This window comes from Scyliorhinus canicula, chromosome 1, assembly GCF_902713615.1.
Source record: "Scyliorhinus canicula chromosome 1, sScyCan1.1, whole genome shotgun sequence".
NCBI classification, from domain to species: Eukaryota; Metazoa; Chordata; class Chondrichthyes; order Carcharhiniformes; family Scyliorhinidae; genus Scyliorhinus; species Scyliorhinus canicula.
In genome coordinates, this window is record NC_052146.1 from 175,771,789 (window position 1) to 175,785,056 (window position 13,268).

At 39.7% G+C, this 13,268-nt stretch overlaps 1 protein-coding gene across 2 annotated transcripts in view; it reads right to left on the reverse strand.

Moving 5' to 3' along the window:
* Positions 1-2,444: 2,444 nt before the first annotated feature.
* The window catches only part of LOC119969517 (protein unc-93 homolog A-like), a 129,642-nt gene continuing 118,818 nt past the window's right edge, over positions 2,445-13,268 (reverse strand). For both annotated transcript variants that reach the window (XM_038803219.1, XM_038803228.1), the window contains exon 8: positions 2,445-4,105. In XM_038803219.1, the coding sequence (XP_038659147.1) occupies positions 3,744-4,105 (362 nt within the window). In that variant the 3' untranslated portion in view covers positions 2,445-3,743. The remainder of the gene's footprint in view (positions 4,106-13,268) is intronic.

Below are 13,268 nucleotides of genomic sequence, written 5' to 3' on the forward strand. Positions count from 1 at the left end.
ACGTCTGTGCCTGGCCCTCTGTTGTGTGAGGCTCTGTAGGGCGCAGCAGACTATTAATAAGCCTTGACGCTTTTTGAGGTCTATAGTGTAGAGACCCACCGATCTGCAGTCCAGGCACCAGGACCTCATTTTCAGTATACGAAAGTCACTATTAAACCTCTTGAGAAACCATAGGAAGCATTGTACTACTCCTCAGCTGGGGATTGAGTGTTTGTGACTGGTGCTATTGTTCTTTCTTCTTTAGACATCCTGGGCCATCTTTGGCATTGTCTCTCCATCATCCGCAGCTTGTTTAAACATATGCAGTAGACTCTATGACACAACATTACTCGTCACAATACTGGCCCTTGGTTTCCTCCATCCTGGCCAGCCTCAGTGTCTGATATTGTCCCTTGTTGGCCTCTGGCCACTGTGTTGTATTTAATCTAATGTCATTGTGATGACAGACGAGGCCACGTTCTATGTGAAACAGGTGAGGGCCTCCCTGGCCCTCCGGGCTTGCTAACACTCGCCACTGCCACCAGTCCTCCATCCTCTGGCTGGTCCAACAGGACTCCCCAGGCTAGTCCTCCAGCCTCTCCTGGTCCAACAACTCCTCATCCTCCTCCTCGGAGGTGGCCTCATGTTCATCCCCCTTTCACCTCAAGCACGTCGCCCCTCTGCTGTGCCATGTTGTGGAGGGTATACTGCAGGGCACCACCAGAGCAATCGAGGCATTGGCACCACATTTTGAGGAGTCCGATGCACTCCTCAATGTCAGCCCGGGTGGCTGCATGGGCCTCATTGTATTGGGTGTCCGCATCGGACACCGGTCTCCATATTGCCATCATTAGCCAGGTCCTTAGCGGGTGTCCATATCTTCCAAGAGCCTACCGTCCATCTTGGGGTGGTCCTCGAAAAGGTCGGGGGTGTCTGACTGCCCCAGGATGTAGCCGTCGTGCACACTCCCTGGGAAGTGTGCACACACGTGCATGATCTTCACGTGGTGGTTGCTCACGAGCTGGATCCTGATTTTGTCAACAGGAGCGGGCCGGTTAGATCGCAAACCGATCGGCGGCTGCCACATTCCTCGATTTTGGCCTCTTCCCCAATCTAACGGCCACGTCGTGCTCTCGCTCAAGCGCAATGCGACCATTAAATCTCATCCATTGTGATTTTTACAAAGATTCTGAACCATCTGGTTAAGAATAACAGAAGTTCCTACCGAAATGGCAACAGTTTATATTGCATTTCAAGGAATTGGTCACAGTTGGCTGCTAGAGTTGGGTAGGGGGCGGGGCGGGGGTGGGAGCAAATGGGGGGTTGTTTCGAGAGCGGGGAGGGGAGAGTTGCATAGATTAGATTATTGTGTTCTTTTTAGTTCTTGTGTTCTGTTGTTTGTATTTTTGTATAAAATTACAAAAATTTCATAAAATTACTTTGAAAAAAGAATAACAGAAATTCTGTTCGTTGGAAACGCTAGATACATACACGAACCACATAACTCATTGCTGAAAAGTTTAATTAAGTTGGAAAAAAAATCAAAGTCAGACTTGCATTTGTTTAACTCTTTCACAGCCTTGGGACATCTCAAAGTGCATTACAGCTAATGAAGTACTTTTTGAAGTGTAATCATTGTTGGTAATGTAACAAACTCAAGTTGGGTAGTGCTGCCACAAACAGCAAAGTGATAATGATCAGATAATGATTTGGTGATGTTGATTTAAGTGAGAAATAAAGTCCAGAGCACCAAGGATAGCTGCCCAGTCATTTTTTGAGATAGTGCAATGCGAGTTTATACATCACTTGAGACGTCAAATGGGCCTTGGCACCTCCAACTGTGCAGCATCCACTCAGTACTGCATGGCAGTGGCAAACTGGATTTTATGCTCACGTCTATTGACATAGGTCTGGAACTCCACAAGCATCTTGCTCCACGATTAGCATGCTATCAACTATGCTTCAAATATTACATTTTTGTCGGCCAGATATTTTCTGTGGGTCCCTCCTATAAATCGATAAATCTGTGTACCCTAACCTGCCTAATTTCCAATAAGAACAACATTGGATTTGGAGTACTCTAAATTATCAAATGGCAGAACTTCTCCAAGTGTAAGAAATGACATCATTCTGTTCATGGACGTCACTTTGGAACTCATTTCTCCAATTCCGAGTAACACGCCATGTTGTATTGTTGGAAACAGAAAGTCCATCCTTAGTTTTCCCAAATATTTCCTCTACAAATCCGATTATGAAGCAGTTAGAAAGTTTACCATGACGCCTTTCAGGCATTTTCACTTTTCCTTTTCAAAGCTTTAGAAACGAGACTCCTGTGTGTGCCGTAATCATCCAGAATGGCATTAATCTCAACATAAAATGTATACCTGCACAGAGAATCATGGCATAATTCACTGAATTCAAGAACATCCAGAGGGTTAAAAATAAAATTCAACCAAAAGCTCAGAAGTTTTGGAATATTGCATTTATTATTAAGAACACTGCTGTCTATGTAATCATTTCTGACCTTGTCAGTGTTAACTCCTTACATAACTGTAACCTGCTGGAAGCTAAAGATGGAATTCAAACATAAACCTCTTAAATTGAAAATGTGTTTCCCCACTTTTACCAAACTTCTGTGACTGTTATTTAATCAAATGTTCCACTTTTACATAAAATTCAATCCATCTAGAACTCTGCAAACTACATTGTAGTTCACTCACCCACCCACTGATGAACTCTGTCTTGAGTTTAAAATCCTCATCCATGTCTTCAAATCATTACTGTCCTGCATCTGCATCCTTCTTCAATCCTATGTGCTGTGCACCACGAATGTATGATCTGTGATAGAGTCTTCAGCCATTTGTCAGTCGCCGTCTAGAAACTAAATGCATCCTTGCTGCATTTTTCCCAGCCTCAAAGGTTTCTATAAAAATACCCCTCCAATTTTTTTTTGGTCATCTTTCCCTTCTCCGGTTGATTATTATTGAAGAATCTAAAAATTTACATATCTGTAACGATGTGAAACATACACCTTGATCTTTTTGCTTGGCTTATAACCAAATATTACCAGCAAATTTCCTATCTCACTCTCAGGACATTTATTTCAGGAGAAATTTATTTCAGGCTACACACATTGCAAAACATTGAGCATGATATTAGGAATTTGTTGACTAATCTCCAAGACAAAAATATTAATGTATCGTAGGACATTCAACAAACTGTGAAACACAGATTTATGGATCAAAAGTAGCGTATATTTAAAAACTCTGCATGGGGTGTTGCAATATAAGCTTCTGCAAAATCTTCTTGTGTTAAAGAGTTTGGACATTTTCTTCAACACATTTACTTGTGTTCCTGGTTAGATAGGAGTTTCTATAAACATTAAATATCCTGTCAAGTAAAATCTGTATTCTTGAACATACACTGAAATATCGGGCAAAACTTTATAGCCACTCCGACCAGCAGGACCTTCCACCCCTGACAAAGTCAATGGACGTTTGAACAAATCGCCACATTTTACATTCCTGTCCCGTCAAACTGGGGTCATAAAATTTCATCCATAATGTTACAGTTCAAATACATTATATAATTCAATTAAAGATAGAATATTGTCTTTGAAAAGTTCATATTGTCTTTAGAAAATTATATTTTAATTTTAAATTAATTATAAAAACAGTACGTTTAGACGTGGATAGTTGATCTTTTGAAGAAATAGATGCTGTCATTTGCTGAGGCGTCTGTAGAAATCAGTGAAAATGCTGATTTTATAACTTTGTCTCAGAACGTTTGGTATCATTTTCATCAATGGATTTTCCATCAGTGGTTTCTGTTCCCTCTTTCACTTCCTCTTCCACTTGCTCTGGCTTTTTACCTCTTAGGTGTACACCACGTAATATTTGTGAAATAGTATGAGGCTCTCCATTTCTGGATCGAACATATTCAGTATATTCCACAACTCCATACAATGTCATGCCCAGTATGAGGACTATCAATAAGATAATCAACTTGACGGTTATGCACAGAAAGTTTGCATAGGCAAATGCTGTAACAAACCCCACAGATTCCCATAGCCGGTAGTTGGCAAATGCTGCTTCTTTGTTCTCCAGAAATAGAACTCCATAAATGGCTTGAATGAGAAAGGACAATTATTAAGTCAAATATCTGCCTTTGTATTGTCGAAAATATTTTCAAGTTCGTCTTATTTTCAAATTCAAAACCAACAAGCAATGTTCAGGTTCTGGGGCAGAGCAATTTTTGGAGGTATAAATAAACAGAATGAGCCAAGAAGAGCCAGTGAGTGTAATAAAGGTATTAGTTAGTGACTAGGTGACATTGGAAAATTAGAAAAAATTCAAAGCTAAATCTGAATGCATGAATCATTCACAACAAATTAAGTCAATTAGCACTGTGAGGGTGAGCAGCCAGCAGTGATGGCCTGTATTGATCGATACCAACAACATAGACAGTAAGTGGGATGTGGTCCTGCAGACAGAGTTTAGGGGACCAGGAAGGAAATCAACAGACAAAAGGTTAAACAATTTCTCCTGGTACCAGCAAGAGAATTAGGAAAATAGAGTAGACACATCCATGGCTGGAGAGATGGTACAGGAGGGAAGACTTTAGATTCCTGGAATAATTGGACCAATTCTGACCAATTGACTTTACTGGTCGGATGGATTCAAGTTGTTTACAGGCCCTCAATCAGTAATTGCAGTGTAAGGCAGAGTATCAATCAGAAAATGGAGGCACTTATTAAAAGGGTAATACAATAATTACGGAGGACTTTATTCTTCATATATCAAATCAAATTTGCAGCAATCGTGTAGAGGATGAGTCCATGGAAAGTATACATGATAGTTTTGTATGTTGATACGTCAAGGAGCCAACTAGGGAACAGACTATTTTGGATCTAGTATTGTGCCATGAAAAAGTGTTAAATATAACCTCATAGTAAAGGGACTTTGAGGGAAGAGCAATCATAATGTGTAATAATTTTATGTTGTTTGAAAATAATATAGATAAGTCTGAAACAATGGTCTTAAATCTAAACAAATCAAACTATATAGGTATGAGGGACAAAGTGGCTCAGGTAGATTGGGAAACCATGCTAAAAGATGCAATGGCTAGCATTTGAAGAATTAGTACATAACTTGCAACAATATACATTATTTAAGGCGCAAAGGCCCTACACAGAAAGCATTCTAACTATGACCAGGAGTTAAAGGCAGTATTGGATCAAAGAAGGAAGCTTACATAATTTTATCAAAAAGAATAGTAAGCCTGAAGATTGAGACATTTTAGAATTCAGCAAAGGAGGACCAAGAAATTAATAAGGAAAGAGAAAAGGGAATATGAGGGCAGATAAGCAAGAGGCATAAAAATAGATTGTAAATGTTTCAATGGCCAAGCAAACAGGAAAAATATTGAACGTGAGCTCATCAGAGGCAAAGACAGGGCAAATTATAATGGAATATAGAAAGAGACAGAAAACATATAAAACATTCTGGAAATAATGAAGAACCAAGGATCTAGCAAGGATAACAATTAAATCAGTGTAAGTAAAGAAATAGAACTAAAAATTAATTGGACTAGGTGGCAACAAATCCCTTGACCTGATGATGTGTATCAGAAGGCTTTGCAAGAGCTACCTGCAGAAATAATGGATGCATTAGTTTTGACCTTGAATTCCTTAGATTATAAAATAATATAGATTGAGATTAGTTAATGCATAAACAACAGAGTAGGAATAAATGGGACATGTTTGGGTTGACAGGTTGTAACTAGCTGTGCACCACAAGGATCAAGGATTATCGGCGGTATAGTGATCTCTGTATGTCATAATACACAATCAGACTATGTAAAGCTAGTACAGGCAATTGAACACTAGATGGCCACACTATCAGGACCTATATGAATATTTTCCCGCTCTTTCTTACAGGAGTATGTGTCAGGATTGCAGAGAGTACTGAAATAGAAAAGCTAGAGAGAAGAAGTTATTAGTTATCAGAGTATTATATCATATAATTTAATTAATTAATTCTATAGTTGTTTGTTTGTTTTACTAGTTCAGTATTAAGTAAAAAGAACTCACAAGATTATTTTATATTACTCAATACATTACTTTATCATCACTGGAAGACTACGGCTATATTTCAACAATTCGGCTAGACAAAAAGAGTAATATATATATTACACATCAGAATATAACATGGTACCAGGTTAGATTAGGCTTTTAACAAAGACTAGTAAAGAAAATTCAAACAAAAAAGACAAAATTCGGAATCGATTATTCGACTGGCGAAGTCATCGCAACAACGGAATCCTGGACTACACAGAGATTTTCGATGGACCAAGTGCAAGCTCCCAGACATCTAAAGTCTCAATTGGAGGTTGTTTAAGCAAAAATTCCAGCTTTATCTGGAAGCTAGTGACTTAAACACTGCTTCTGAAGCAAGACGAATCGCTTTGCACTTGTCCCTAGCAGGACAGCAAGCAATTGAAATCTACAATTCATTTATTTTTGCTGCAGGCGAAAATAACTCAAAGTTTGAACACATAATCTTGAAATTCGATGACCATTGCAGAATGCAAACTAATGAAATTTTAGAACAATTTAGATTTCATAAGCAAGTGCAAAAAGTTGGCGAACCAGTGAATAACTTCATTACTGATCTCAAACTCCAAGCTCAGACCGGTAATTATGCTAATCTTCCAGTGAGAGAGCAGATTGTTTATGGAATAACTGATGAATCTGTAAGAGAAGCTTTAATTTGTCAAAATGATCTAACATTGAAAATTGCTATTGAGAAATGCATCTCCAGTTTTATCCGAAAGAAAAAGGCACGAAAGTCTACCACAAGGCTGAGAAAATAAAAATGGTGCCACAGGCAGCACAGAAGTACGTTCAGAACAGCAGCTACCCAGCACACGCATTTTCCAATTCAGGACATGCGCACTTCACACAGAAATGAGGGACTCTGCAAAAGGGGTCTGCGCATGCACGAACATCACTAATACGTCACGGTGACAATGTGATGACATATCATAGATGTGGCAACGCCAACTTAAAGGGAAACTGTCCTGCTTTTGGAACACGCTGTTTGAGATGTTCAAAGATGAATCATTATGCTTCTCAGTGCCAATCATCAGCAAGTTATCTCCCTCCTACACACAAAAATCATTACAACGTGAGAGCTGTTGACAAAGATGAACAAATCAACACGCAACAAAAATTTTCCCAAGATGATGACATTTTCTCTTCAGAAAATACCTTCTTTGTTGGGGTGGTTGAAGCATCGATGAAGGCAGATCTTCAAGCAAACAAGACTGATCTTCAAGCAACAAAAAAAGCTTTTCACGCAAATAAAAAGAATCTTCAAGCAACAAAAGATCAACAAGTCAACGTCGTCAGCAACAAATGGATGACTACTGTATTTATCAATGACATACCAATATACCAAATTAGATACAGGCGCTTCAGCAAATTGTCTACTATTGAAGGTGACTATGATATAGTACCTGCAGAATGTTCACTAAAAGATTATAATGGCAATCAAATTTTTTCACAAGCCTCGTGTTATTTAAGTGCCACCAACAGGGACATTAGTGGATGACAACTGTTCTTCACTGTTGGGTGCTCAAGCTTATTAAGATTTGCAGCTTATTCAGAGAATTTTCCTCAATACTTTTGAATCAGCTACAATTAAAGAAGGCATCCAACAACTTTTAAATGAATACCCTGGTGTTTTTCATGGCATGGGCACACTGCCATATCAATACAAGATACTTCTCAAAAAATATGCTAAGCCAGTGATACATCCACCGAGATGAGTACCAGCACCTCTCACAGAAAGATTGAAAGCTGAACTAACAAGATTACAATCACAAGGAATCATATCAAAGGTAACACACGACTGATTGGGTGAGCTCCCTAGTGTAAAAAAACCATGGGGTGACATGAGGATATGCGTGGATCCTAAAGATCTCAACAGGAATAATTGATGAGAGCACTACCTAATGCCTAAAAGAGAGGAAATCACCTCAGAAATGGCCAATGCCAGAATTTTCACCAAATTAGATGCCTCATAGAATTTTTGGCAGATGCAGCTTGATGACTCCAGAAAACTCCTCTGCACTTCAGCACACCTTTCGGGAAGTATTGTTTCAATAGAATGCCCTTCAAAATTATTTCTGCAGCAGAAATATTTAATTGTATAATGGAAAAAATTACAGAGAACATTGAAGGTGTTCGTGTTTATGTCGATGACATAATCATCTGGTTTACGACAGCAGAACACATGATACGACTCAGAGACGTGTTCAAGAGAATACACAAGTGTGGTTTAAAGCTGAACCAAGCTAAATGTATGTTTGCCACCTCTTCACTGAAATTTCTAGATGACAACATTACAGCCAATGGTATCAAGCCGGGTGAAGACAAAATGCAAGCCATCAAAACAATGCAGAAACCGAAAGACAAAAAAACTGTCTTACGTTTTCTTGGATTTGTGAATTTTCGAGGAAAATTCATCTCAAATCTTTCCAGAAGAGCAACTGCATTACGTCAGCTAATCAGAAAAAAATTCTGATTTTGACTGGACTCAAAGTCACACTGAAGAATGGTTAGATTTGAAACAACAGTTGATCCAGGCTCCAAGCTTTGACCCGACTAAGCCCACTAAAATTTTGACTGATGCTAGTCAGAATGACATAGGTGCAGTTCTGTTACAACAAGACCATTTCAATAATTGGGTTCCCATCGCCTACGCATCCAGATCAATGACATCAACTGAGTGCAGGTACGCCCAGATTGAAAAGGAGTGTCTTGGACTTGTGACTGGAATTACGAAGTTCCACGATTATGTATATGGCTTACCAAGATTTACTGTAGAGACAGACCATCGTCCACTTGTCAACATTATTGACAAGAATCTTAATGATATGACACCTAGACTACAATGACTTATGATGAAACTGCACAAATATGATTTTAATCCTATCTATACTCCAGGTAAGGAGTTAGTCATAGCTTACACTCTGTCCAGATCGATCAACACAGATGTCATTCAAGAGAATCAAACAATGACATTGATGCTCATTTGCAACTTTTCAGAGAGTTACTTCCTGCGTCCAATCATAATCTTCAACAAATACGTGAGGAGACACAGAAAGATGGCACTTTGAACAGAGTAATCCATCACTTGCAGAATGGATGGCCAAAAGGTCCACAATACCAGAGCATACAGTCTGAACTGACTATCCTAGATGGTATTTTGCTGAGTCATTCCAGACAGCATGAAGTCAGAAATGCTTACTAGACTTCACAAAGGTAATTTAGGCATAGAGAAATGTAAACGCCGAGCCAGACAATCGACATATTGGCCAGGTATTAATCAAGATATATCAGACATGATCTTATCATGTTCGACTTGTCAAAAACACCAAAGTCAACAGTGCAAAGAAAAGATTGGAACAGCATGACATTGTTACGTCACCATGGGTGAAAATAGGTATCGTGCTCTTTCATTCATTTGGCAAAGATTACATTTTAGTCATTGACTATTATTCAAATTTTCCAGAGGTCATGAGGTTGAATGATCTCACATCCATAACTGTTATTTAAGCATGCAGATAAATATTTGCCAGACATGGTATTCCTCAAACCAACATGTCTGATAATGGTCCGTGATTCTCTAGCTGTGAATGGAAAGAATTCTGCACAAGTTACAATTACGACCACATCACCTCAAGCCCTCTCTTCCCGCAGTCAAACGGAAAGGTTGAAAAAAGCATCTATATATATAACAGTTACTTAGTAAATCAAGAGATTCACAGTCTGATTTTTATTTAGCATTACTTACTTATCGATCATCACCTTTAGCATCAGGATTATCTCCAGCTCAGATGTTATTTAACAGGAACATCAAAATAACTCTACCTCAGCTACATATTCCTGATCCTGATCAACATGATGCTGTGAAGAAACTTCATCAACAGAGAATGAAACAGAAACAGTATTTTGATCTACATGCAAAAAATCTGAAATCTCTGGCAGAAGATGATTACTGTTTGATTCAGACTTCCTGAAGGAGGTTGGTCTGACATTGCTCACATTATTAGGCAAATCTCTCCCAGATCGTATCTGATAAAGACTTCAGATGGTATTATTTATAGAAGAAATTGTCGTGATCTGCTTCAAGTTAAAGATCAAACGCAGATTTTTCCTCATCTTGACTTACATCACACAATTTCAAAGCATGTTGAACAACAACTATATTCTAATCCGACAATCAACAAGAACATTAAAACTTCTGTATCAACTTTGGAATTAAGAAGATCCCCAAGGAGATAAAGAAAAACAAATCAACTTAATTTGTGACCTGTAACATAATTCTAGTGATTGCTGTACTATGTAACCACTGTATTTCAAATGTAAACTTTTCTTTTATATCCATAAGAAAATGTAAAACAAAAGGGGGATGTAGCTATCTCTGTATGTCATAATACATGATCAGACCATGTAAAGCTAGTACAGGCAATTGAACACTAGATGGCCACACTATCAGGACGTATATAAATGTTTTCCCGCTCTTTCTTACAGGACTGTGTGTCTGAATTGTAGAGAGAACAGAAGTAGGAAAGCTAGAGAGAAGTTATTAGTTAACAGAGTATTGTATCATATAACCTAATTAGTTAATTCTATAGTTGTTTGCTTGTTTTACTAGTTCAGTATTAAGTAAAAAGAACTCATGAGATTATTTTACATTACTCAATGAATTACGTTATCATCACTGGAAGACTACGGCTATAGTTCAACAACTCAGCTAGATTAAAAGAGTAATATATATATTACACATCGTAATATAACAGGCAGCACAGTGGTTAGCACTGCTGCCCCACAGTGCCAGGGACCCAGGTTCAATTCCAGCCTTGGGTCACTGTCTGTGCGGGGTCCACACGTTCTCCCGTTTCTGCGTGTGTTTCATCCGGGTGCTTCGGTTTCCTCCCACAGTCAAGAAATGGGCAGGTTAGCTGGATTGACCATGCTAAATTGCCCCTTCGTGTCCAAAGGTTAGCTAGGGTTATGGGGATGTGGCGGGGAGTGAGCCGAGGTAGGGTGTTCTTTCGGAGGGTCAGTGCCAACTCGGTGGGCCAAATGGCATCCTTCTGCGCTGTAGGGATTCTATGATCAATCCTTGTGTCTCAACAATTTACAATCTATATTAATTGAGATGAGGTGTAATGTATCTAAATTTGTTGGGGATTCATTGTAAGTGAAACAGTGATCAGTGACAAAGAAATTAAGATGCTGCAGAAGGACACAGACAGGCCATTGAGACATTGCAGCAAACAAATGAGGCCTTCCTACCCATTGAACCCATTCAGGCTCTCTACAGAGAAATCCAAGCAGCCCAATTCCTGCATGTCCGTGCCAAACCCCACAGCACTACAGCTTATTTTTCTCAAACGTCCATTTGGTTCTTTTTGAAATCATTCAGCGTCACTGCTTTCATCACCCTTATATGCAGTGAGTTCCAGGTTGTCCACGTAAAAATGCAACGGGATTCCCCATCCTGCCGCGTCCGTTTTCTGGCATGGCGTGCCCCTGCTGGCCACAGGGTCCTCTGTCCAGCCAGCCGGCCAATGGGGTTTCACATTGTGGGCCCCCCAGGCCGTTGGGAAATCCGCGGGTGTGAGTGCACTGCCGGCAAAGTGGAAGATCCCACCGACGGAGAATCCAGCCCATGATCTTCAAATCCCTCATTTCATCTTTTGCCGAAAACCTTCAATTTTGTCCCCTAGTTCTTGTCCAACAGTTAATGGGAACAAGTTTTTTTTGGCTAACAGACCTAAAACTGTACAAAAGCAAATGATTGCAGATGCTGGAATCCGAAACCAAAAAGAAAATGCTGAGAAATCTCAGCAGGTCTGGCAGCATCTGTAGGGAGGGAAAAGAGCTAACATTTCAAGTCCAGGTGACCCTTTGTCAAAGCCAAAGACAGAGAAAGTGGGAAATATTTATACTGTGGAGTGAGAATGAAAGATGGGTCATAGCCACAGAAACCCAGGGAAACGGGGTGCTAATGGCAACAGAAAGCAAGGGGAAAGATTGCTAATGGCAGTCCCCAGTGAGACCAAAAATTTCCCCTCAATCTTCTTTGCTCCAAGGCAATCAACACCAGCTTCTCCAAATTAACTTTGCATTTGAAATTATTCATTCCTTTCATAAGAAGAAAGGGTAACAAATTCACTGCTCTCCAATCCTATGGCACCTCCACCGTATATAAGAAAGATTGGAAGATTCTGACTAGCCCTTCCACTATCTCCACTCCCACTTCCTTTAGCAACTACGGATGTAAACCGTCCAAACTGTCTTTGTCCTAAAAGACCCCACCTCATATTACTTACTCACTATTTGCATGCCAGTAGATGATCTTTGGGTTCCCTTTTATGTTGACTGCCTTCGATTCTCATGTTGTCTCTTTTCCAATCTTATTTTCTTCACTTTCCCGCTCAATTTATACTTGGCACAGTTCACGCTTAAATAATTCACATGACATGGAGCTGCACTCAACCAGGCAAGTGGAGAGTACTTTCGTTTGTTTCATCATATTCACTATCTTCATCATTGAAATAACTCCAGCTTTAGTTCTTTTACCTGTCTCCCTTTTTGGAATGTACCTAGTCAGGTCAGGAAAGGTGAGTTTAAATCATATCTTTAAGCTTGCAGTCTTGAATGTCATAAAAGGTGTATATGAAATGTGAAAAGAGCATGCCCACTTAGTCACTCGCCATGATCAGGCACTAGCATTCAATGCCAGATGCACAGCCGTCTCTCAGTGGAGGACCCTCATCAGTCAAATTTCACTGCTCTACTGCCAATACTGAATGCCTGACTCCAGCAAGCATCTCTGTGGTGCAATGATGCAATTTAAGGCTTTACCAATATCGGGTGTGCTGCGGCTTTGTTGGGCAAGTTAGAATGTGTATTTCTATGCTTGCTGAAGAGAGCTCACGACAGAGAAAGTAGAGGAATTGAAGGACGTGTGCCATATTTTGCAGTGCTTACTCCAATTTTTCTGACATATTCATTCATGGGATGTTGGCATTGCTGGCTCGGCCACCATTTATTTATCTTCCTTAATTACCCTTGAGAAGGTGGTGTTAAACTGCCTTCTTGAACCGCTGCAGTCCATGTGGTGTAGGGACATTCACAGTGTTGTTAGGGAGGGAGTTCCAGGATTTTGACCCAGCAACAAGGAAGAACGGTGATATATTTCCAAGTCAGG